The following is a 25366-nucleotide window of genomic DNA, read 5'->3' as shown; positions in this document are numbered from 1 at the left end:
GTGGAGCAGCATACAGATGAATCATTTGATGCACACGGTCCTTGGGAATGTAGACAGGGTGAGAAATCAACCCCTGAGCCAGCTGTTTCCTGATGTGCATTTTGTTTCCGCAATATGCATGTTTCTGTAATTAGCTGAATGCTGTGGAGGGGCAGATGGAAATGGTTGCTGCCTGTCCAGTGCAGAGTGATAATCTTTATTGTCACAGTAGGCTTCCATTAACACTGCAAAAAGTTACCGTGAAAACCCCCTAGGTGAAGGTATATTAGATACCTCTGCACTGACTTCAATCACTGGAATCATTTTGGTGGTCCACTAGATGGTGACCACAAAAACAAATGCCACTCACTGGCTGCACAAGTCGCAAAGCTCCAGGTCTTTGTTGAAGGGCTGCCAAAAGATTGTTGCTGAGGAAAGCTTGTCCAGTGCAGTGCCAAAGCTAGTCACTGAATGTGAACGCTCGGAACAGAATCAGCTGGAAGTACTCGACAGAGTTAGGCAGAAACAGTTAATGCACCGTGACTGTGATCTTTCTTCACAACAAGCTGGTGCTAAAGGTGAGCAGTTTTAAATAAACACAGAACAATGGAAAGAGTTGCGGAGCGCGGTCCAAAAAAAACAAAGGGACTGATTTGGTTTGGGGTAGAGCAGGGCAGGAGTGATTTACTAACAAAGTGATGATAATCAGGCAAGGATAGAAAAAAAGATGAGTCTCGATGGGTCCAAAGGAGGTGTAAATGGTGAAGAGTAAATTAAAGTGACAACCGGAAACTTTGGGGGTCAGGCTTGCTGACTGAACCGCGGAATTCAGCAAAGCGCTCGCCTCTTGCAGTTGTCCAACTTGCCAGCCTGTGGTATTGCTGTGTTTATCTCAACTGCGTTGTGCAGATCTGCTTCTGAAATATTTGGGGAAATATCAAGTTTCCTTAACAGCCTGAATATTGAAATAAAGGTCATAATCAAAGTTTGGAAGACCAGAATGAAGATTCTTTTTAAACAGAATAATTTGATACAGCTCCAATTCTTTTCCCCTATTGATTCATTCCTCCTTCCTCTCCTGTCACTCTTTTTAAAACAGTAGCTGCTATCTTGTAACCTCTTGAACGTCCAGCACTGCTTTGTCCTAAGGATCGATCCCAACTATCTTGCATTTTTTAAACAATTGAAACACACAATCTTAAACCTTGTATCTTTCTCACACTGTTTGTGTGGACACATTCCTGTATAAATATGGATGAGGAAAATTATAATGTGAATCTATAAAACCGAGGCTGAATTTAAGGTCTGTAACCTGGTCTAATTCTTCCCTGCTCTCCACCCTGCTTTACCTAAAGACAGCGAGTCTTCAATCCCATTTCTACAACATTTTGTTTCTTTACTTGAGATGTCTCTGGCAGGACCAGGCCCGTCCCTAATTACCTTTGAACTAAGTGGCTTGTCCGGGGGGGGGGGGGAAAGAGAGCGGGCCTGAGATGTGGCCCAAATTGGAAGGAAGTAGTTGTGGGACAAGAGGGGAGGAGAAACAATGTAAAGCATCAAGTATGTGTCTAATGCAGAATGGTGTCTAAAGGACAAGGTTAAGAGCGCTCTGCCTGACTGCGTATATGGACGTCTCTAAATGGCTACAGGGCATCCTGAAACAGGTGGGTAAACAGGCAGATGTCATTGTCCACATCAGTACTAATGACATAGGCAGTAAGAGGGAGCAGGTCCTGCAAAGACAATTCGGGGGGGGGGGGGGGGGGGGGGGGGGGGATAGGTCAGGAGCTCAAATGCAGGACCTCTAGGGCAGTAATCTGAGGATTACTCCCCGTGCCACGTGCTAGTGAGGTTTGGAACAGGGAGAGAGTACAGTTGAACACGTGGCTAAAGAGCTGGTGTAGGAGGAGGGCTTTAGATATATGGGTCACTGGGATGTCTTCTGGGGAAGGTGGAACCTGTACAAGAAGGATGGGTTGCACCTGAACTGGAGAGGCACCAATATCCTGGGTGGGAGGCTTGCTAGTGCAGTTCGGGTGGGTTTAAACTAGTGTGGCAGGCGGGGTGGGAACTGGAACAGCAGGCCAGTAAGTGTAGAGACTGGGGGGGGGGGAAGTGAGACTGAGATAAACATAGCGCAGAGTAAGAGAAGGCAGAGGGAAGCTGCAGGGCTCAGCGGGTCTGTCGGTCTGGAATGCCTTTGCTTCAATGCAAGAAGTATAACAGGTAAAACAGATGAACTGTGAGCTTGGATTACTGCATGGAACTATGGGACAGGACTGGCAGCTTAAGGTTCTGGGATATCGTTGTTTTAGACGGGACAGAAGGGGAAACAAAAGAGGTGGAGGGTGGCATTGCTGATTAGGTCGCAGATCACAGCTGTTGAGGGGGACACATGGAGGGATCTTGCAGTGAGGCATTATGGGTGGAGCTCAGGAATAAGAAGGGTAAATCCAATGTTGGGAGTCTACTACAGACCTCCCAACATCCCGCAGGAGACAAATGGTTGTGCTTGGCAACCATAATTCCATAAGATTTCGGGTAGTCATGGATAGGGACAAGAGTGGCCTGTGGGTGAATGTGCTTAATTGGACGCGGGCCAATTATATCCAAATTAGACAGGAACCAGGGAAAATGGATTGGGAGCGGAAATCTGAGGGCAAATCCACGTCTGACATGTGGGAGGCCTTTCAGGGCCAGTTGATTGAAGTGCGGGACAGACATGTCCCCATAAAAATTAAGGATAGAAATGGCAGGATTTGGGAACCATGGATGACGAGGGAAATTGTAAGCTTAGTCCAAAGATGTGCAGGTTAGGTGGATTGGCCATGCTGAATTGTCCTTGGGTTCGGTGGGGTTACTGGGCTGCGGGAATGAAATGAAATGAAAATCGCTTATTGTCACGAGTAGGCTTCAATGAAGTTACTGTGAAAAGCCCCTAGTCGCCACATTCTGGCTCCTGTTCGGGGAGGCTGGTACTGGAATCGAACCGTGCTGCTGGCCTGCTTGGTCTGCTTTAAAAGCCAGCGATTTAGCTGAGTGAGCTAAGCTATGGGCTTAAGTAGGGTGCTCTTTTCAAGAGCCGGTGCAGACTCTATGGGCCGAATGGCCTCCTTCTGCACTGTAGATTCTATGATTCTATGAAAAGGAAAAAGCATACGATGGGTCGAGGCATCTTAAAAACTGCTGCAGCCCTATAGTGAAAGTAGAAAGGAACTTAAACATGGAATTAGGAGGGCCAAAAGGGACCATAAAATGTCTTGTAATAATAATCTTTATTGTCACAAGTAGGCTTGCATCGCAATGAAGTTACTGTGAAAAGCCCCTAGTCGCCACATTGCGGCGCCTGTTCGGGTACACAGAGGGAGAATTCAGAATGTCCAATTCACCTAACAGCACATCTATCGGGACTCGTGGGAGGAAACCGGAGCACCCAGAGGAAACCCACACAGACACGGGGAGAACGTGCAGACTCCGCATAGACAGTGACCCAAGCCGGGAATCGAACCCGGGATCTGGCGCTGTGAAGCTACAGTGCTAACCACTGTGCTACCGTGCCCCCCTAGCTGAGGCCTCGGATATCTTCATATCCTGTTTGACCACAGGCAAGGTTCCAGAGGACTGGAGAATAGCCAATGTTGTTGCCTTGTTTAAGAAAGGAAGCAGGAATAATCCAGCAAATTATAGGCAGGTGAGCCTGACGTCAATGATGGGAAGTTTTTGGAAAAGATACCGGGGAAAGGATATAGACACATTTGGAGGAAAATTGCCCAGTTAGTGACGGACAGTATGGTTTTATACAGGGAAGGTCATGTCTCTCCAACTTGGTTGAGTTTTTTGAAGAGGTGACAAGAAAAAGCGAAGAGCTGTGGATGTAATTTCTATGGACTTTAGTAAGGCGTTTGATAAGGTCCCACATGGCAGACTGGTACAAAATCTAAAATCACATGGGATTCAGGGCGGGCTGGCTAGATGGATACAGAACTGGCTTGGTTATAGAAGATAGAGTAGGGGTGAAAGGGTATTTTTCAGAATGGAGATCTGCAGCTAGCGAAAATGTGCAAAGTTGCTGGTGGTGCCGAGGATTGTCAGAGGATACAACAGGATATAGATAGATGGATTGGAGACTTGGGCACAGAAATGGCAGATGGAGTTTAATCCGGACAAATGCGAGGTGATGCATTTTGGAGGATCAAATCTAGGTATGAATTATACTGTAAATGGCAGAACCCTTCGGAACATTAATGTGTTGAGGGATCTGGGCGTGCAGGTCCACAGTTCCCTAAAAGTGGCAACATACTTGGCCAAGGTGATTAAGAAGGCAAACAGCATGTGTGCCTTCATCAGCTGGGGCATTGAGTACAGGAGTTGGGAAATCATGTTGCAGCTGTATAACCTTGGTTAGACTGCATTTGGAATATTGCGTACAGTTCTGGTCACCATTATCAGAAGGAAATTTTGGAGAGAGTGCAAAGAAGGTTGACCAGGATATTGCCTGGTCTCGAGGGTGTTGGCTATGTGGAGAGGTTAAATAAACTAGGATTGTTTTCACTGGAAAGACGGAGGTTGAGGGAAGACCTGATAGAGGTCCAAGAATTATGAGAGGCAGATAGGGTGGATAGTCAGAGGCTTTTTCCAAGGGTGGCAGTGTCAATTGCAAGGGGCACAGGTTCAAGGTGAGAGGGGCAAAGGTTAAGGGAGATGTGAGAGTTAAATTTTTCTCACAGGTGGGTGCCTGGAACGGCTACAGGAGGGTGCGGTGGAAGCAGGCACATTAACAACATTTAAGAGGCATCTGGATGGGTCCATGAATAGGGAGGAAATAGAGGGATACGGACTAAGTAGGGGCAGAAGGTTTTGTTTTAGTTGGGGCATCATGGTCGGCACGGGCTTGGAGGGTCGAAGGGCCTGTTCCTGTGCTGTACCTTTCTTTATAACAAGGTAAATTACCTCCAGGCACCAATAGAGATAGATGGGAATTAGGCAATTGTCATTACGGAAACATGGGTACATGGTGACCAAGATTTGGAACTGAATTTTCGAGGATTTTTGATGTTTAGGAAGGGCAGTCAAGGAAGGAAAGGAGGTGGAGTTGAACTGATAATGAGGGATGGGATCAGTGCAGTCGTCAGAGAGGATCTTCAATCAGATGAACAATATGTGGAATCTTTGGAGCTAAGAGACAGCAATGTGCAGCAGACATTGCCTGGAGATGTTTATAGACCACTGAATAGTCATGGTAAGGAGGCATGGTATTAATCAGGAGTTAAGAGAAGGATGTAGCATGGGCGAACTGATGATGGGCGACTCAATTTACACACAGACATACAAACCAAGTGAGCACTAATGCAGTGAAAGGCACGTTTCTGGCGTGTTTGGGATGGGTTTCTAGAACAGGCTGTTGAGCCAGCGAGAGGACCGGCTATTCTAGATCTAGTATTGTGCAATGAGAAAAGGCTAATTAATTGTCTTGTTGCAAAAGAAGCTTCAGGGATGAGTGACCACAATGTGATAGAAGTTTACATTGCTTGAAAGTAAAAAAAGTCTAATCTCAAGCCAGGATGTTAAAGTTGAATGAAGGAATCTATCTATGAAGGCACGAGGAATGTTTTTACACAGAGGATTGTGAATCTTTGGAATTCTCTGCTCCAAAGGGCTGGGAGGATCTGTACTGTGTTTTTAAAGCAAAGATTAATGGATATCTGATTAACAATAATGTGAAGGTTTATGGGGATAGTGGTTGAAGTGTCCAAATCAGCCAGCCATCATTGTATTGAATGGAGGAGTAGGCTCGATGGGCTGAATAGCCTTCTATAATTATCGGAATTCACATTCCACCAGCTGCCATGGTGGGATTTGAACCATGAGCCTGGACCTCAGGACTACTCGTCCAGTGATATAATCTCCCCAAATCTCTCAGGATTGACTGGTAGAAATTTATTTCTTCTCTAACACAATTTCTCATGCAGATTTACATTTGATATGCAGCTTGTACTCGACGTGTCCAGTTACTCCTCTAAAACAGCTTCTTACATCAGTACTGATTTTCCAGTTCTCTCATCTGAGGCATTTCCACTGAGCGTTGACTAGGTGCCTGCGACACAGCAGAGTTGCATCAAGCTAAGCTCCCTGACTAAGCTTTTGTTGAGGTGTAATAAAATAAATGAGATTTCTCTTCTTTTGCTAATTGCTGCTGATGGGACAGTCACACAGGTAACCAACAAATTCACATGATTCCATCCATTCCATCGATGGGCATATTGAATCACTGTGATGTTTATGTAGCACGTTGACCTCGATTCTGTAAGAAAATGTGAAGTTTCATCAGTTTTCAGACTCAGCTTTCCACCAATGTCAATATAAGCAAACATGCACAGGATCAAAAATTGATACTTGTATTACACCTGAAATTGCAGCATCGATGATCTTGAAAAAAAACTCATTGTGCACCAATTTAGGATTGTTGTGGCCTCTACACTAGGTTTGTCTGCAGCTCTCCACAAGGTAGACAATTTGTGTATTGTGCTCTGGTGTATCTTTGCCAAACATACTGAGTAATATTTTGATTCCTGTGCCTGTTCCGCCTCATGGTTACTCGTTATGTACTTGTGCCATCGTTCTCTCGTGTGTCTTCTCATCCACCATGCTCCTTTATTGCATTGGCAAACTCATTACTCCAGAGGTCTGACTCGAGAAAGCAAGATGCCTGTTTAATCAGTCATTTTTGCATTGTTTCCCAAGGCCAGGCTTACAGAATGGAAGGTGCAATTAATTAATAAACTATTAATTTATGGCGTAATTTCATTTTTCTATTCCCCTAATCTGTGCCATGGTCAGTTAAATTAATCGAGTTGTTTAAGATGAGATTTGATAGGATCGATAGCGAGGAACTATATCCTCTGGTGGGGAGCAAGGGGACAGAACCTTGAAATTAGGGCCAGGCTGTTCAGGGTTGAAAGCAGGAAGCAATGTTTCACAAAGGGTAGTTCAATCTGCAGATGCTCTGGTGGCCGGTCGTCAGTTGCAGTAAGATGTGCAGTGCCACCTCCTCTAATATCCCAAGGTTCTGATCTCACTGGTGCTCCAAGCGAACAGCTGAGGGACCGTAAGGAACTTCACAGGAAAGGCCAGACTATGACTTGTCAACTTCCTCTCCTGTCCAAGAAAAGATCTAAAAAGGGCCTGCACAGTTTGGGGATGGTGTCAGCAATGGACGTTTGTCAAGAAGAGAGTTTAAGGCTCAGAAGTTTAAGGAGAAAGTTGATAGAAAGTTTAGAGATCAGGGAGGGTTCTCTTGAGTAAGGACTGATGGCTCTTCGCCAATCATATTGAAAAAGCAAGATTAATGCCTTAACAGGAAAATCAAAGTGTGGAATTCTCAATCATGTTGAAGCAGAGTCCAATCATTCTGTTGTACCGGAATTTAGATGGTTTATTGACACCGGAATATAACTGGAAGAGAGTATACTGGGTAATTTATGGGGCAAGAGCGGGCTGCAGATTAGATGGGCTGAGTGTTTGAACATGAGGTTTTAGTGATTCTCTTCAGTGACCTCGCGAGTGAGCGTCTGTAGCTGATAGCAATCACAGTTTAGTGGTGGGCAAAGAAAATAAATAGTATAAGCGACACAAGGGGCAGGATATATTTTACAATGTTCCTTGAACTGACTTTGTTTTTCTCTTTACTGAACGAAAAAGGGTGAAATGATTAACAACATCGAGACAAATGTGGTGAACGCTACTGAATATATTGAGCGGGCAAAAGAAGAGACTAAAAGAGCGGTTCGATACCAGAGCAAAGCAAGGCGGGTGAGTTTGCTATTTCAGTGCTTACAGATTGTCATTCGTGGAATTATACAAACTTATAGCACAGGAGACCATTCAGGCCATCATGCCAGTGCTAGCTCTGAGAATGAGCACTTGTGCTTCATCCCGTATCTTTCATCTGTAACCTTGTTAACTTAACGCGAGGAGCATTTTTAATAAGACTGACACGGATGTGATGTAATTGGGATCACGGTGACCTGGCTCCAGGGTGACCAAGCATGTGAACCCAACATCCAGGGGTATTCAATATTCAGGAAAGATAGAAGGAAAGGAAAGGGAGGTGGGGTAGTGTTGCTGGTTAAAGAGGAGATTAACGCAATAGTAAGGAAGGACATTAGTCTGGATGATGTGGAATCAGCATGGGTGGAGCTGCGGAACACCAAAGGGCAAAAACGTTAGTGGGAGTTTAGGTTGGGGATGGCATCAAACAGGAAATTAGAGATGCGTGCAGTAAGAGTACAGCAGGTAGTATGGGTGACTTCGATATACATATTGATTGGGCTAATCACACTGGTTGCAATGTGATGGAGGCGGATTTCCTGGAATGTATACGGGATAATTTTCTCGACCAATATGTCAAGGAACCAACGAGAGAGCAGACCATCCTAGACTGGGTATTGTGCAGTGAGAGGGGGTTAATTATCAACGTTGTGGTGCGAGATTCTTTAGGGAAGAGTGACCATAATATGGTAGAATTCTTCATTAAGGTGGAAAGTGACAGAGTTAAGTCTGAGACTAGGGTCCTGGACTTAAAAGCTATCTTTGATGGTACGAGATGTGCATTGGCTAGGATAAGCTGGCAAAGGATACTTAAGGGGTTGACGGTGGATAGGCAATGGCAGCCATTTAATGAACTTCAACAATTGTACATCCCTGTCTGGTGCAAGAATAACACAGGGAAGGTGGCGCAACCATGCCTAACCAGGGAAATCAGGGATAGTGTTAAAGCCAAAGAGGAGGCATATAAATTGGGCAGAAAGAGCAGCAAGCCTGAGGACTGTCACTAAGTCATGATGCTCGTTTTGAGAGATAGTGTAGCTATGATGGGCCAAATGGCCTCATTCTGTGCCCTAACAATTCTGAGATTCACCCCTTCAGTACCTGTCCAACTTTTTAAAGTTATTGATGGAATCAATTTCCATCACCGGCAGAACATTCCAGATCTTGGCAGCTCAGTGGAAAAATTTCTCTTCATCTTCCCTCTAGATCTTTTGCGAATGATTTTAAATCTATGACCTCAGGATATTGACCCACTCGGCGAGGAAATAAAATCTATCATCTTCAATGCTCTCTCTGGCCACCTCTTCATCTGTCCCAAGGCAAATGGTTCTAACTTAGCAGTCGGGCTGGTTTAGCATAGTGGGCTAAAAAGCTGGCTTGTAATGCAGAACAAGGCCAGCAGCGCGAGTTCAATTCCCGTACCAGCCTCCCCGAACAGGCGCCGGAATGTGGCGACTAGGGGCTTTTCACAGTAACTTCATTTGAAGCCTACTCGTGACAAGCTATTATTATTATTATTATTATTATTATTATCATTATACCAACCTCTTCTCATGACTAAAGTCCCTCGTCCCCAGTAGCATCCCTGGTAAATCTCCTCTGTACCCTTTCTAAGGTCTGTCTTTGCCCAGCATTGTCCATAATTCTCCAGTTGAGGCCTAAACCATTATTTGTAAAGTTCTAGGATGATCTCTATGCTTCCATATTCTATTTATAAATCCAAGTTAACCCATAGCTTTTTGATCCACCTCAACTTGCCCTGTCGCCCACCTTTAAGGATTTACGTTTATGGACATCAACCTTTCAAAATTGATCCATTTATGATGTATTGTCTTTGTGTTATTCTCCCAAAGTGTCTCACTTCACAATTCTCCACATTGTACTCCATCTGGCCATTTCACCATGCTGGAACTGATGACCATCTTCCTCACTGTCTACCACTTTGTCAACTTTCATTTCACCTGCGCACTTTATAATGCTGATCCCAATATCCGAGACTAGATCATTTATAAAAATTGCAAAGAATAATGGACTCAAAACGGGCCCGTGTGAAAGACCTGAGTCTGAAAACCACCCAGGAGCACAGTCTGCTCCCTGCCACAGAGAATTTTGGATCCATGCACCTCTTTCCCCTTGATCCACCCGGCGTCCTCAGATGGTTCATCTCTGTGAAGTGATGTTTTAAGATTCCTGTCAGACTTTAATCCACTTGCCCTGTCGTGAAAGGTTTTTCTGGGAGAGTTTGGGAGTTTCCGCCTTGAAGCAGAAGCTGTTTTAAGACCATAAGACATAGGAGCAGAATTAGGCCACTCGGCCCATCGAGTCTGCTCTGCCATCCAATCATGGCTGATATTTTTCTCATCCCCATTCTCCTGCCTTCTCCCCATAACCCCTGATCCCCCTATTGATCAAAAACCTATCTCTCTCTGTCTTAAAGACACTCAGTGATTTGGCCTCCAAAGCCTTCTGCGGCAAAGAGTTCCTCAGATTCACCACTCTGGCTGAAAAGATTCCTCCTCATCTCTGTTTTAAAGGATTGTCCCTTTAGTCTGAGATGATGTCCTATGATTTTAGTCTTTCCTACAAGTGGAAACATCCTCTCCACGTCCACCTTATCCAGGCCTCACAGTATCTTGTAAATTTCAATAAGCTCCCCCCCTCAGCCTTCTAAACTCCAACGAGTGCGGACCCAGAGTCCACAACCGTTCCTCATATGACAAGCTCTTCATTCCAGGGATCATTCTTGTGAACCTCCTCTGGACCCTTTCCAAGGCCAGCACATCCTTCCTTAGATACGGGGCCCAAAACTGCTCACAATACTCCAAATGGGGTCTAACCAGAGCCTTATACAGCCTCAGAAGTACATCCCTGGTCTTGTATTCTAGCCCTCTTGACATGAATGCTAACATTGCATTTGCCTTCTTAACTGCCAACTGAACCTGCACGTTAACCTTAAGAGAATTGTGAACAACGACTCCCAAGTCCCCTTGTGCTTCTGATTTCCTAAGCATTTCCCAATTTGGAAAATAGTCCATGCCTAAATTCCTCCTTCCAAAGTGCATATCCTCACACTTTTCCACATTGTATTCCATCTGCCACTTCATTGCCCAATCTCTTAGCCTGTCCAAGTCCTTCTGCAGTCCACCTGCTTCCTCAATACTACCTGTCCCTCTACAGATCTTTGTATCATCTGCAAACTTAGCAACAGTGTCTTCAGTTCCTCCTTCCAGATCATTAATGTATATTGTGAAACGTTGTGGTCCCAACACCGACCCCTGAGGCACACCATTAGTCACCGGCTGCCATCCTGAAAAAGACCCCTTTATCCCCACTCTCTGCCTTCTGCCTGTCAGCCAATCCTCTATCCATGCCAGGATCTTACCCTGAACACCATGGGTTCTTAACTTATTTAACAGTCTCCTATGCGGCACCTTGTCAAAGGGCACTGGAAATTTAAATAAATCACGTCCACTGGTTCTCCTTTGTCTAACTAGTTACCTCCTCAAAGAACTCTAACAGATGTGTTAGATACGGCCTCCCTTTGACAAAGCCGTGCTGACTCAGTCCTATTTTACCATGCACTTCCAAGTACTCCCGGATCTCATCTTTAATAATGGACTCTAAAATCTTACCAATGGCCAAAGTCAGGCTAACTGGCCTATAATTTCCCATCTTCTGCCTCGCTCCCTTCTTAAACAGTGGGGTTACATTAGCCACTTTCCAGTCCTCTGGGACCCTTCCTGCTTCCAGTAATTCCTGAAAGATCATCATTAATGCCTCCACAATTTCCTCAGCTATCTCTTTTAGAACCCTGGGGTGTAGTCCATCTGATCCAGGTGACTTATTCACCTTCTGACCTTTCGTTTCCCCAGAACCTTCTCCTTAGTGATGGCCACTGCACTCACCTCTGCCCCCTGATTCTCCTGGAACTCTGGCATCCCACTGGTGTCTTCCACCGTGAAGACTGATGCGAAGGGGCTTTTCACAGTAACTTCATTGAAGCCTACTTGTGACAATAAGCGATTTTCATTTTTTTTTTCAAGTAACTATTCAGTCCGTCTGCCATTTCTATGTTTCCTATTATTACTTCTCTAGCCATGTTTTCCAGTGGTCCAATGTCTATTTTTGCCTCTCTCTTACCTTTAATATTTTGGAAAAAAACTCTTCCTATCTTCCTTTATATTACTAGCTAGCTTGCACTCATACTTAATCTTCTTCCCCCTTATTGCGTTTTTAGTTGCCCTCTGCTCACTTTTAAAGGCTTCCCAGTCCTCTGGCTTCTCACTAATCCTCGCCACTTTGTATGCTTTTACTTTTGCTTTTATGCTGTCCTTGACATCCCTCGTCAGCCATGGATGCCGTGTCCTCCCTTTAGCATGTTTCCTCCTCCTTGGGATGAATTTCTGTTGTGCCTCCCGAATAACCCCCAAAATCTCCTGCCATTGCTGTTCCACTGTCTTCCATGCTAGGCTCCTTTTCCAGTCAACTCTGGCCAGCTCCTCCCTCATGTCTGTGTAGTTACCCTTATTTAATTGTAATACTGTTACATCTGACTCCAGCTTCTCCCTCTCAAACTGCAGGGTAATTTCTACCATATTGTGGTCACTGCTCCCTCAGGGTTCCTTCACCTTAAGTTCCCTAATCAAGTCTGTCTTATTACACATCACCAAATCCAGAATTGCCTATTCCCTAGTCGGCTCTGTCACAAGCTGCTCCAAAAAAACATCTCTTAGACATTCCCCAAATTCATTTTCGTGGGACTCACTCCCAACCTGATTTTCCCAGTCCACCTGCATATTGAAGTCCCAGATGATTATTGTGATATTGCCTTTTTTTACATGCCGTATCTATCTCCTGCTTTATTTTCTGCCCCACATCCTGACTGCTGCCAGGGGTTGTGTTGTTTTTGTTGTCCTCACCTGGATTGTCGCTCAGCAGCAGGTGTGGTGAGCGAGTTGCTAATTGGTTTTATGTTTGGTTCAGCACCTTACACAAGCGAGTGTCGATGACGCACATGAGAATCTGCCCACACGGCAAGAACGAACTAAACTTTGCAAATCACCCACATGTTTCAGCTCCTCTCCAGTCTTTAAGTCAAAGAATCTTACAGCACAGAAGGTGACCCTTCGGCCCATCGCACCTGTTACTCCCTCAATCTTCAACTCTGCCTGACACAGTGATGATCAGAAGCTCTGGGATGCAGTATCAGTAACAGATGAGTGATTAGGTTACTATGGAATCGGGACTAGTTTCACTTTCTATTGGCTGTATGACCCTGTGACAGGCCCAAGAGCTGCAAATTGCTGCTGTGACATCCAATTATAGAATCTGCTTCAGGAGGATTGACAGAGTCTGTTTGTTTCCGAGTTGGTGTCGGAAAGCAGGACATCGCAATGTGTCAGGCAACCAATGTTGGGACGGGGGTGATGTCGGGGGGCCAAACATGGTGTGATTAACCTTTCCGGAATGTGTCAACTGGAGTTTGAAACAGTGGGTGGGGAGCAGGCGTCCATCACTCCTCCCCCTCAGAACCTGAGAGCAGAGGTTGGTCCATGGTGACCTTCGAGAGAGTGGATTATTTCTAGGGTTGAAGACTGTTAAACCGTACAGAGCAGCAGTTTTCCCTGTGTGCTGTTTAAAGCCAGGCTGACCGGTGTGTCTAAGAGTTTAATTAAAATGGCCAGACTCTGCAGTGTTGGCCGCATTCACCTGTGGAACGCTCCAGCCTGCGTTACTCATTCACTAATCAGAATGGATCGGACAAATACTGCCCTTTGGAAATCCGATCTGGAAACACATCTGGGACTACCTGTCGAGAGAGGAAACATTTCAGTCAATCTTTCAGCAGGATGCTGGATGTTCCTGATTTTGCAGCAATTTGATATGAGTGAGAATCCATGAGGCGATAGATAGCAAGCAGCCAGCCTGGTGTCCATCAGTAACAAACAACTTTCATTGATGTTGTTTGACTCGTGCCAACAGTCATTTATTTAATGGGCCCATTTGGCTTCAGGTATTGCTGGGGTGAAATGTCAAATGTCATCAATATTGCTGCTTTTGCTTCACTAAGGAACTCTTGGAATTGAACATGCAAACCCAAATACACCGCATTTCAATATAAAATATTGACAGCAAATAATTGAAGACTTTCAAAGTCTTAACTATTTACACTGCTCGAAGGGTGAGACTGTGGAACTGAAATGAGCACAAATATTATAATAAAGGTGAAGTTGACTGCTTGCTTTGTTCCAGGGTTAGTCAGACGGGTTACCCTCTTTCCCCCCCCCCTCTCTCCTTTCTCCTATTCTGTCCCATACTGTTTTACCCTTGGCACAGTACTGAGGGAGTGCTGCATTGACAAAGATGCTGTCTTTTGGGTAAGACATTAAGCCAAGTCTGTCTGCTGGTGTGGACATGAAGGATCCCACGGTGCAGTGGCTATGTTTCTGGAGTAACCCAAATACTGGGACTGATATTCCACTGAACTTGGGTCCAAATCCCACCGTGGCGGTTTGAGAATTTGAATTGGGATTTGTCAAAGCAAACCCGTAGTAAAATAACTGACCAGGACGCTAATCTGCTGTCTGTGGTTAACTCAAAGTTATCATTGCACAAAGATGGGTGGCAGGTCAGAAGATTGGCCTGATTTAAAAAAAAACAGCAAAGAATGATTAAAATAATAAAGGGGAATTAGAGTATGAGAGAAAGATAGCTAGTAATATAAAGGCAGATAGTAAGAGTTTCTACAGATATTTTATATTAACTGAGCGTTGGAAAGTGAATCTGGGGAGGTAGTATATAAAAATAAGGAGATGACAGATGAATTAAACAATTATTTTGCATCGGTCTTCACTATAAAGGATACAGTAACATCCCAGAAGCAGCTGTAAATCCGGAAATGGAGGAACGCAGGGAAAATGACAATCAGCAGAGAAGTGGTAGTGAGGAAATGGTTGCAGCTGCGGGCCGACAAGCCTCCGGGTCCTCATGGCTTTCATCCTCGGGCCTTAAAAGAATCATAGAATCCCGACAGTGCAGGAGGAGGTCATTCGGCCCATCGAGTGCACTAACCCTCTGAAAGAGCACCCTATTGAGGCCCCACCTCCACAACCACACCTAACCCACATATCTTTGGACAGTGGGAGGAAACCGGAGCACCCGGGGGAAACCCACGCACACACGGGGAGAACGTGCAAACTCCGCACAGGCAGTGACCCAAGCCGGATTAGAACCCGGGTCCCTGACGCAATACAACATTACAGCGCAGTACAGGCCCTTCGGCCCTCGATGTTGCGCCGACCTGTAAAACCACTCTAAAGCCTATCTACACTATTCCCTTATCGTCCATATGCCTGTCCAATGAGTGCGTTTAGTGTTGGCGAGTCCACTACTGTTGCAGGCAGGACATTCCACGCCCTTACTACTCTGAGTAAAGAACCTACCTCTGACATCTGTCCTATATCTATCTCCCCTCAATTTAAAGCTATGTCCCCTCGTGCGAGACATCACTGTCCACCCTATCTAATCCTCTGATCATCTTGTATGCCTCAATTAAGTCACCTCTTAACCTTCTTCTCTCTAACGAAAACAGCCTCAAGTCCCTCAGCCTTCCCTCATAAGATCTCCCCTCCATACCAGGCAACATCCTGGTAAATCTCCTCTGTACCCTTTCCAATGCTTCCATATCCTTCCTATAATGCGGTGACCAGAATTGCACGCAATACTCCAAATGTACAACTGCAACATGACCTCATGGCTCCGAAACTCAATCCCTCTACCAATGAAAACTAACACACCATACGCCTTCTTAACAACCTGGGTGGCAACTTTCAGGGATCTATGTACATGGACACAGAGATCTCTCTGCTCATCCAAACTACCAAGAATCTTACCATTAGCCCAGTACTCTCTATTCCTGTTATTCCTTCCACACTTTTCTGCATTGAACTCCATTTGCCACCTGTCAGCCCAGCTCTGCAGCTTCTCTATGTCCCTCTGTAACTTGTAACATCCTTCCGCACTGTCCACAACTCCACCGACTTAGTGTCATCTGCAAATTTACTCACCCATCCTTCTACGCCCTCCTCCAGGTCATTTATAAAAATGACAAACAGCAGCAGCCCCAAAACAGATCCTTGTGGTACACCACTTGTAACTGGACACCAGTCGGAGCATTTCCCATCAACCACCACTCTTTGTCTTCTTCCAGCTAGCCAATTTCTGATCCAAACTGCACAATCACCCTGAATCCCATGTCTCCAATGAGGCAGCAGTGCTGACCGCTGTGCCAATGTGGGGCAGCAGTGCCTGCCGCTGTGCCAGTGTGGGCTAGCAGTGCTGGCCGCTGTGCCAGTGTGGGCTAGCAGTGCTGGCCGCTGTGCCAGTGTGGGGTAGCAGTGCTGACCGCTGTGCCAGTGTGGGGTAGCAGTGCTGACCGCTGTGCCAGTGTGGGGTAGCAGTGTGGGCAGCAGTGCTGACCGCTGTGTCCGGGGGGGGGGGGGAGTGCTGGCCGCTGTGCCGGAGGGGGGGGGGCGCCAGTGCCGGCCGCTGTGCCGGAGCGGGGGGCAGTGCTGCCCGCTGTGCCGGGGGGGGGGCCAGTGCTGGCCGCTGTGCCGGGGGGGGGGGGGGGGGGGGGGCAGTGCTGGCCGCTGTGCCTGGGGCGGGGGGGCAGTGCTGGCCGCTGTGCCGGTGCGGGGGGGGGGGCAGTGCTGGCCGCTGTGCCTGGGGCGGGGGGGGCAGTGCTGTCCGATGTGCTGACCTCTGTGCCACCATGACGAAGTGGCTAAAGAAAGTTGATGCATTGGTTTTTCAAAATTCACTAAATTCCAGGAAGGTTCCATTATTGGACAATAATTTCATAGATAGAATTTTCAGTGCAGAAGGGAGGCCATTCGGCCCATCGAGTCTGCACCGTCTCTTGGAAAAAGCACCCTACCCAAGGTCCACACCTCCACCCTATCCCCATAACCCAGTAACCCCACCCAACACTAAGGGCAATTTTGGACACTAAGGGCAATTTATCGTGGCCAATCTACCTAACCACATCTTTGGACTGTGGGAGGAAACAGGAGCACCCGGAGTAAACCCATGCACACACACGGAGAACGTGCAGACTCCGCACAGACAGTGACCCAAGCCGGAATCGAACCTGGGACCCTGGAGCTGTGAGGCAATTGTGCTAGCCACAATGCTACCGTGCTGCCCAATAACTAATCTAATTCCTTTATTCAAAAGGGAGGGAGACAAAAGAAGGAAACTTAGACCAGTTAGCTTAACATCTGTCACAGGGAATTGTTATTAAACATATTGCAGCAGAGCATTTAGATAAATTAAAGGTGCTCGGCCAGAGTCAAGAAGGGAAATCCGTGTTTAACCAATTTACTGGAGTTCGTCGTCACATTTGCTATGGATAAAGGGGAACTGGTAGATGTACCGTACTTGGATTTCCAGAAGGCATTTTGTAAGGTGCAAAGTCAAAGGTTATTGTGGAAAATAAAAGCTCTTGATGTAGGGGTAACATATTGGCAGGGCTAGCGAACTGACGGGAAACAGGCGTAAGTGGGTTTTTGGCCGGTTGGCAGGATGTGCCGAGTGATTGCCACAGGGATCAGTGCTGGGGCCGCAACTGTTTACAATTTATAGAAATGACTTGGATGACGGAACTGAAGCTCGCGTTGCTAAATTTACTGACGACACAAAGATAGTTAGGAAAATGGCATAAGGAGGCTACAAAGGAACATGGATTAAGTGAGTGGGTAAAAATCTGGCAATGGACTATCGTGTGGGAAAATGTGAAATTGTCCATTTGGCAGGAAGAATTAAAAAAACATATTATCTAAATGGTGAGAGATTGCAGAGCTATGAGGTACAGAGGGATCGGGGTGTCCGAGAGCATGAGTCGCAGGCGGTTAGTAAGCAGTTACAGCGAGTAATAGAAAGTCGTCATTTATTGTGAGGGGAATTGATTACAGGAGTAGGGAGGTTCTGCTTCAGTTGTACAGTAAGAAGTCTTACAACACCAGGTTAAAGTCCAACAGGTTTGTTTCAAACACGAGCTTTCGAAGCACTGCTCCTTCCTCAGGTGAATCCATTCCGAAAGCTAGTGATTTGAAACAAATCTGTTGGACTTTAACCTGATGTTGTAAGACTTCTTACTGTGCTCACCCCAGTCCAACGCCGGCATCTCCACATCAGTTGTACAGGACATTGGTGAGGCCACATCTGGAGTATTGTGTACAGTGTTGGTCTCCTGATTTAAGGAAACTGTAAATGTTAGAAGGAGCTGAGATTTTCTGGATTAATACCTGGAACAAAGAACAATAAAAATTACAGCACAGGAACAGGCCCTTCGGCCCTCCCAGCCTGCGCCGATCCAGATCCTTTATCTAAACCTGTCTCCTATTTTCCATGGTCTACTTCCCTCTGTTCCCGCCCATTCATATACCTGTAGATGCTTCTTAAATGATGCTATCGTGCCCGCCTCTACCACCTCCGCTGGTAAAGCATTCCAGGCACCCACCACCCTCTGCGTAAAAAACTTTCCACGCACATCTCCCTTAAACTTTCCCCCTCTCACCTTGAAATCGTGACCCCTTGTAACTGACACCCCCACTCTTGGGGAAAAACTTGTTGCTGTCCACCCTGTCCATACCTCTCATAATTTTGTAGACCTCAATCAGGTCCCCCCTCAATCTCCGTCTTTCCAACGAAAACAATCCTAATCTACTCAACCTTTCTTCATAGCTAGCACCCTCCATACCAGGCAACATCCTGGTGAACCTCCTCTGCACCCTCTCCAAGGCATCCACATCCTTCTGGTAATGTGGCGACCAGAACTGCACGCAGTATTCCAAATGTGGCCGAACCAAAGTCCTATACAACTGTAACATCACCTGCCAACTCTTGTACTCAATACCCCGTCCAATGAAGGCAAGCATGCTGTATGCCTTCTTGACCACTCTATCAACCTGCGTTGCCATCTTCAGGGTACAATGGACCTGAACTCCCAGATCTCTCTGCTCATCAATTTTCCCCAAGACCCTTCCATTGACCATATAGTCCGCTCTTGAATTTGATCTTCCAAAATGCATCACCTCGCATTTGCCTGGATTGAACTCCATCTGCCATTTCTCTGCCCAACTCTCCAATCTATCTATATTTTGTTTTATTCTCTGACAGTCCTCCTCGCTATCTGCAACTCCACCAATCTTAGTATCATCTGCAAACTTGCTAATCAGACCACCTTTACCTTCCTCCAGGTCATTTATGTAGATCACAAACAACAGTGATCCGAGCACGGATCCCTGTGGAACACCACTAGTCACCCTTCTCCATTTTGAGACACTCCCTTCCACCACTACTCTCTGTCTCCTGTTGTCCAGCCAGTTCTTTATCCATCTAGCTAGTACACCCTGAACCCCATACGACTTCACTTTTTCCATCAACCTGCCATGGGAAACCTTATCAAACGCCTTACTAAAGTCCATGTATATGACATCTACAACCCTTCCCTCATCAATTAACTTTGTCACTTCCTCAAAGAATTCTATTAGGTTTGTAAGACATGACCTTCCCTGCACGAAACCATGCTGCCTATCACTGATAAGTCTATTTTCTTCCAGATGTGAATAGATCCTATCCCTCAGTATCTTCTCCAACAGTTTGCCTACCACTAACGTCAAGCTCACAGGTCTATAATTCCCTGGATTATCCCTGCTACCCTTCTTAAACAAAGGGACAACATTAGCAATTCTCCAGTCCTCCGGGACCTCACCCGTGCTCAAGGATGCTGCAAAGATATCTGTTAAGGCCCCAGCTATTTCGACCCTCTCTTCCCTCAGTAACCTGGGATAGATCCCATCCGGTCCTGGGGACTTGTCCACCTTAATGTCTTTTAGAATACCCAAAACTTCCCCCTTCCGTTTGACAACTTGACCTAGAGTATTTAAACATCCATCCCTAGCCTCAACATCCGTCTTGTCCCTCTCCTTTGTGAATACCGATGGAAAGTACTCATTAAGAATCTCACCCATTTCCTCTGAGTTCACGCATAAATTCCCTTTTTTTGTCTTTAAGTGGGCCAATCCTTTCTATAGTTACCCTCTTGCTCCTTACATACGAATAAAATGCTTTGGGATTTTCCTTAACCCTGTTAGCCAAAGATATTTCATGACCCCTTTTAGCCCTCTTTATTGCGCGTTTGAGATTCGTCCAACTTTCCCGATATTCCTCCAAAGCTTCATCAGTTTTGAGTTGCCTCGATCCTATGTATGCTTCCTTTTTCAACTTAGCTAGTCTCACAATTTCACCCGTCATCCATGGTTCCCTAATCTTGCCATTTCTGTCTTTCATTTTCACAAGAACATGTCTGTCCTGCACTCTAATCAACCTTTCCTTAAAAGACTTCCACATTTCAAATGTGGATTTACCCTTAAACAGCTGCTCCCAATCCACATTCCCGCGCTCCTGCCGAATTTGGTTACACTCTGCCTTTCCCCAATTTAGCGCTCTTCCTTTCGGACCACTCTTGTCCTTGTCCATGAGTATTCTAAAACTTACGGAATTGTGATCGCTATTCCCAAAGTAATCACCGACTGAAACATCAACCACCTGGCCGGGATCGTTCCCCAATACCAGGTCCAGTATGGCCCCTTCCCGAGTTGGACTATTTACATACTGCTCTAAAAAACTCTCCTGGATGCTCCTTACAAACTCTGCTCCATCTACGCCCCCAACACTACACGAATCCCATTCAATGTTGGGGAAGTTAAAATCCCCCATCACAACCACCCTATCGTTTCTACATTTTTCTATAATCTGTCTGCATATTTGTACCTCTACTTCATGCTCGCTTTTGGGAGGCCTGTAGTAAAGTCCCAACAATGTTACTGCACCCTTCCTATTTCTCAGCTCCACCCATATTGCCTCAGTGCTCGAATCCTCCATCATGCCCTCCTTAATCACAGCTGTGATATCATCTCTGACGAGTAATGCAACTCCTCCACCCCTTCTACCTCCCTCTCTCCCTCCTGAAGCATCTATACCCTGGGATATTCAGTTGCCAGTCCTGCCCTTCCCTCAACCAAGTCTCAGTAATACCAATAGCATCATATTCCCAGGTACTGATGCAAGCCCTAAGTTCATCTGCCTTACCTGCTACACTTCTCGCATTAAAACAAATGCACCTCAGACCACCTTTGCGCTCATCATCTCTTCCCTGTCTACTCTTCCCCTTAGTCACATTGAGTTTATTGTCTCGTACCTTACTGGCTTTAGTTGCTGCTTCTTTACTGACCTCTAACTTCCTAATCTGGTTCCCATCCCCCTGCCACATTAGTTTAAAACCTCCCCAACAGTGTTAGCAAAAGCACCCCCTAGGACATTGGTTCCAGTCCTGCCCTGGTATAGACCATCTGGTTTGTAATGGTCCCACCGCCCCCAGAACCGGTTCCAATGTCCCAAAAATCTGAACCCCTCCCTCCTGCACTATCTCTCAAGCCACGTATTCATTCTGACTATTCTTGAATTTCTACTCTGACTGTCCCGTGGCACTGGTAGCAATCCTGAGATTATTACCTTTGAGGTCCTACTTTTTAACTTATCTCCTAACTCCCTAAATTCTGATTGTAGGACCTCATTCCTTTTTTTTTTTTTACACATATCGTTGGTGCCTATATGCCCCACGACAACTGGCTGTTCACCCTCCCCCTTCAATATGTCCTGCAGCCGATCGGAGACATCCCTGACCCGAGCACCCGGGAGGCAACATACCATTCGGGTGTCTCTTTTTCGGCCACAGAAACGCCTGTCTACTCCCCTTACAATTGAATCCCCTATGACTATAGCCCTGCCAGTCTTTTTCCCGCCCTTCTGTGCAGCAGAGCTAGCCACGGTGCCATGAGCCTGGCTACTACTGCCTTCCGCTGGTGAGTCATCTCCCCCAACAGTATCCTAAACGGTATACCTGTTTTGGAGGGAGATGACCGCAGGGGACACCTGCACTGCCTTCCTGCTCTTTCTCTGCCTTTTGGTCACCCATTCCCTGTCTCCGTCACCAATCCTCATCTGCGGTGTGACCAACTCACTAAACGTGCTACCCACGATCTCCTCAGCATCATGGATGCTCCAAAGTGAGTCCATCCGCAGCTCCAGAGCCGTCATGCGGTCTAACAGGAGCTGCAGCTGGACACACTTCCTGCACATGAAGGAGTCAGGGTCATCGGCCGCGTCCCTGAACTCCCACATTGCGCACGAGGAGCATAACACCTGGAAGGGGCGGATTGTCTCGTGTTTAGAAGAGTCAGAGGTGACTTGGCTGAAACATGTCAGGGTGGTTGTGCAGAGGACGTTTCCTCTTGTGGGATAGTCCAGAACTCGGGATCACGGTTTTAATAATGCAGGGTCGCTCCCACGAGGAAAAAATTTGAGGGTTGTGAGACTTTGGAATTCTGTTCCTTAAAGATGGTTTGAAGCAGATAATTATTGATAAGCAATCGGTGGGGGGGTGGGGGGGGGGGGGGATTGGGCAGGAATGTGGGGCTGTGCTTACAATCAGATCAGCCATGACCTTATGGAATGGCGGAACAGGTTCGAGGGGCGAATGTCGTCCTCATCTGGATATGCATGTCTTTACCCATTCTGTATGTGACTCGTCATGGTTGATTTGTAAATGCTCGCTGAAGTTGCCTAGTAGTTACGGTACTCCGTTCCGAACAATAGAAAACAAATAGTGGCTTTACCAGTGTTGCCCACGTCCCAGGAGCAAATTCCCATTCGAAGAGAAGCCAGAATTTCCCCAAGGTTCCTGGTCAACATTCCCCCCCCCCCCCCCCCCCCCCCCCCCCCCCGCCTGCAAACTATTTTTTAAAGGTGTGGTGCAGGCCGTTATTTGTTTTGGCACCTTGCTGTGAACAAATTGGTTCCCCCCCCCCCCCCCGGGCTTGTGTAACGACTTCAAAAACAATGGATTCGCTGTAAAATGCTCTGGGTATTGGCTGCATCAATAAAAGTTCATCCGTCATTCAGCCCTCCTTTTAATTTTCACTTCATTTTTATCTATTAATTTTTTGATGAGTGGTAATAACTTGGCTGAAACTTTCTCGGGGTTTAATAAAGCAACAAAAATTCCAAAATGTGATGCTTTTCCCTTTTTATCTCTTGCAGAAAATGTTCTACATCATGATTTGCGTTGTGGTCCTCTTAGTCATTATTGCGATTATCATAGGAGTAACTGTCCCATCCTAGCGAGCACCCCACCTTGGAACAAAGAGCAGGAAGGGACGTCTTGTCACGGCCCACGGTGCCGAATCGAGCCGATTGTGCTCGCTGAGCCTTTACAACTATTTACTCTTCAATTTCCAAGTGATGGCTTGGTGCAGGTGTAACAACAACAAACAACAGTTTGCTTGTGGATTGCAAAGCATTTACTGCCATTAATTGACCAGTTTGTAAAATACTTGACTTTTTATACCATATGAATGTTTATTTTTTTTAAGTTAACCATTTGCTTCGGAGACTGTTTACATAATAAAGATTCTGTTGATTAGTGTTTGATCTGCTATCTGCCATGAGACGAGCCAGAACAATGTCATTTGCATCATCAATGTTGCTGATTAATGTTTAAAAATAACTCACTTTCTCCTCTTTCACCCACCCCACCCCCATGGACAACAGGTGTTAACACTCCAACAGTCAGGATTGTGCTCCACCCCACCCCACCCCCCACACACACCCACACATGTATTTTACAAGAAACATTATGTTGGGAAAACCGGAATCTAGAGAATGCATTGCTAATAACTGGAAATTAGTCGAGAGTGGCCTGAATGAATGACAGCTCAATTAACGTTTTGTTGTGTACAGGGTCCACTGAGAGGTGCTATGTTGTAATATTTTGCCATGTTAGGCCTTGGCCAGCGGTCAAAAGGCCTCAACTCCATGATCTACATTCACGTCTCGCAATAATAGTTCATGAGTAAGCTGGGAGCGGAGTGTTTTGAGAGTTGAACCTCGCGAATAAAACGTGCGATACCTCCCGGATCATTGGGGTTTGGTTGCACTTTAATAAAAAATAGAAAATTGGAAACCTGCAACTTGGCAAAACTGATTGTACTCTTTAAATCCTGCTCCAGCCATGTTAACGCAGCTTGAAAGTGGTAAAAGCCATTATGACAGACACATTGCACAGTAATAGCTGTCATACACGTGTTACCAGTGGACTAGGTGAATATAAGAGTTTGGAAATGTCATTGATTTTTGATGCACCTGTATGCATCCACTAAGCCAAGATAGACACTAAACATTTCGATGTTTTATGCACAGGGTAATGGAGAGCAAACCAGACCGATTTTAGAAGTTGAGAATATGTATACTTTTGTTTGAAAGGAAAAACCCCAATAAATTTCATTTTGCAGTCCTGTAAATATGACATTACCGATTTACTAATCACTTTCTATTGTACCTTATTGTGTAACCTGAGCACAGCATTCAATATCAGATTATTGTAGCAATATACTGGAAGTTATTGTCCCTGTGCAATATTGCCTTAGATCTTGCACAGGTTATCACTGTTAATGGTCAGTTTTCAAAGTTGTTGTGCCTTTTTTAGATATATACATTTTTCAAAAGTTGTGTAATCCCTTTTGAAAAGCAATATCTTTTCTTTCTGGTTGATGTAGAAACAATCAAACCTGAGAATTCTGTATTAGACCCTGTAGATATTTTGGGACTTAAATTAACTTTGTATTGCATTATTATTTCAGTGTAAATTATGTTTTGTTAAATTTGGGAATAAATAATATCAAAGCCTTGGTCTTGTGTAGAAAATGTTTAGTGTGACGGTTACTTCTACTTATACGGGGAGAGTGGCTTTGTTCTTCTTTCGAGCAGAGAAGGTTAGGGGGGAATTTAACAGAATTAAAATTCTGATGGTTTTGATACTCGAGGAGAAGCTGTTTCCAGCGGCCTCAGGAACCAGAGGACCAGGATTTCCCATCATTGGCAAAAGACCGAGGAGAAAGATAAGATTTTTTTTTTTACACAGCAAGAGCAGATTGAACGGTAACTCAAAAAGGAATTGGGTAAAGACTTGAAAAGAAGAATCTGGGGCAATGGAACTAATTGAATCACTCATTCAATAACCTGGTACAGATGATGGGCTGAGTGCCCTGTTCGTGGTGCAAGATTCTGAGTTAGCCCGAGGGAGGGGAGTAGAAAATGTTTCTCGGCACAGTGCTCGGCAAAGAAATCTCCCCTGAGCCTCCTTTCAACAATCAACAATCCCACTTTAAAATCAACAAGCTTGTCCGGAGCATCTTGTGCTGACTGGGGAAATGAATTGAAAAGTGACAACACAGCAAGGCTGTGATTTAATTGGCTAATATGGAAGAAATTCACTTTAAATTACTGGTTATAAATTGCTCTGACTGGTAATAAGGAGAGATGCAGTAATTTTTTAAAAACCACATTACAAACTAATTAAAGAAAATGGAGATGGCGAGTCAAGCGATTGTGTTGTTCCTGTATGATGTGGGAACTAGTGGACCTATTGTGGTTCCCAGTG

At 45.6% G+C, this 25366-nt stretch overlaps 1 protein-coding gene across 3 annotated transcripts in view; it reads left to right on the top strand.

Moving 5' to 3' along the window:
* Positions 1 to 24612, top strand: part of LOC119969010 (syntaxin-2-like) — a 100760-nt gene extending 76148 nt beyond the window's left edge. The window contains exons 9-11 of one of the 3 annotated variants that reach the window (XR_005461295.1): positions 6185 to 6192; positions 7678 to 7788; positions 22969 to 24612. Coding sequence is in view for 1 of the 3 variants with exons in the window: in XM_038802162.1 (XP_038658090.1) it covers positions 7678 to 7788; positions 22969 to 23049 (192 nt within the window). In the remaining 2 variants the exon portion in view is untranslated. Of the gene's footprint in view, positions 1 to 6175; positions 6193 to 7677; positions 7789 to 22968 lie in introns of all 3 variants that reach the window. The other 2 variants (XR_005461292.1, XM_038802162.1) reach the window with 2 other exon arrangements.
* Positions 24613 to 25366: the final 754 nt, after the last annotated feature.

This window comes from Scyliorhinus canicula, chromosome 1 (assembly GCF_902713615.1).
Source record: "Scyliorhinus canicula chromosome 1, sScyCan1.1, whole genome shotgun sequence".
NCBI lineage: Eukaryota > Metazoa > Chordata > Chondrichthyes > Carcharhiniformes > Scyliorhinidae > Scyliorhinus > Scyliorhinus canicula.
This window is presented reverse-complemented; position numbering and strand designations above follow the sequence as displayed.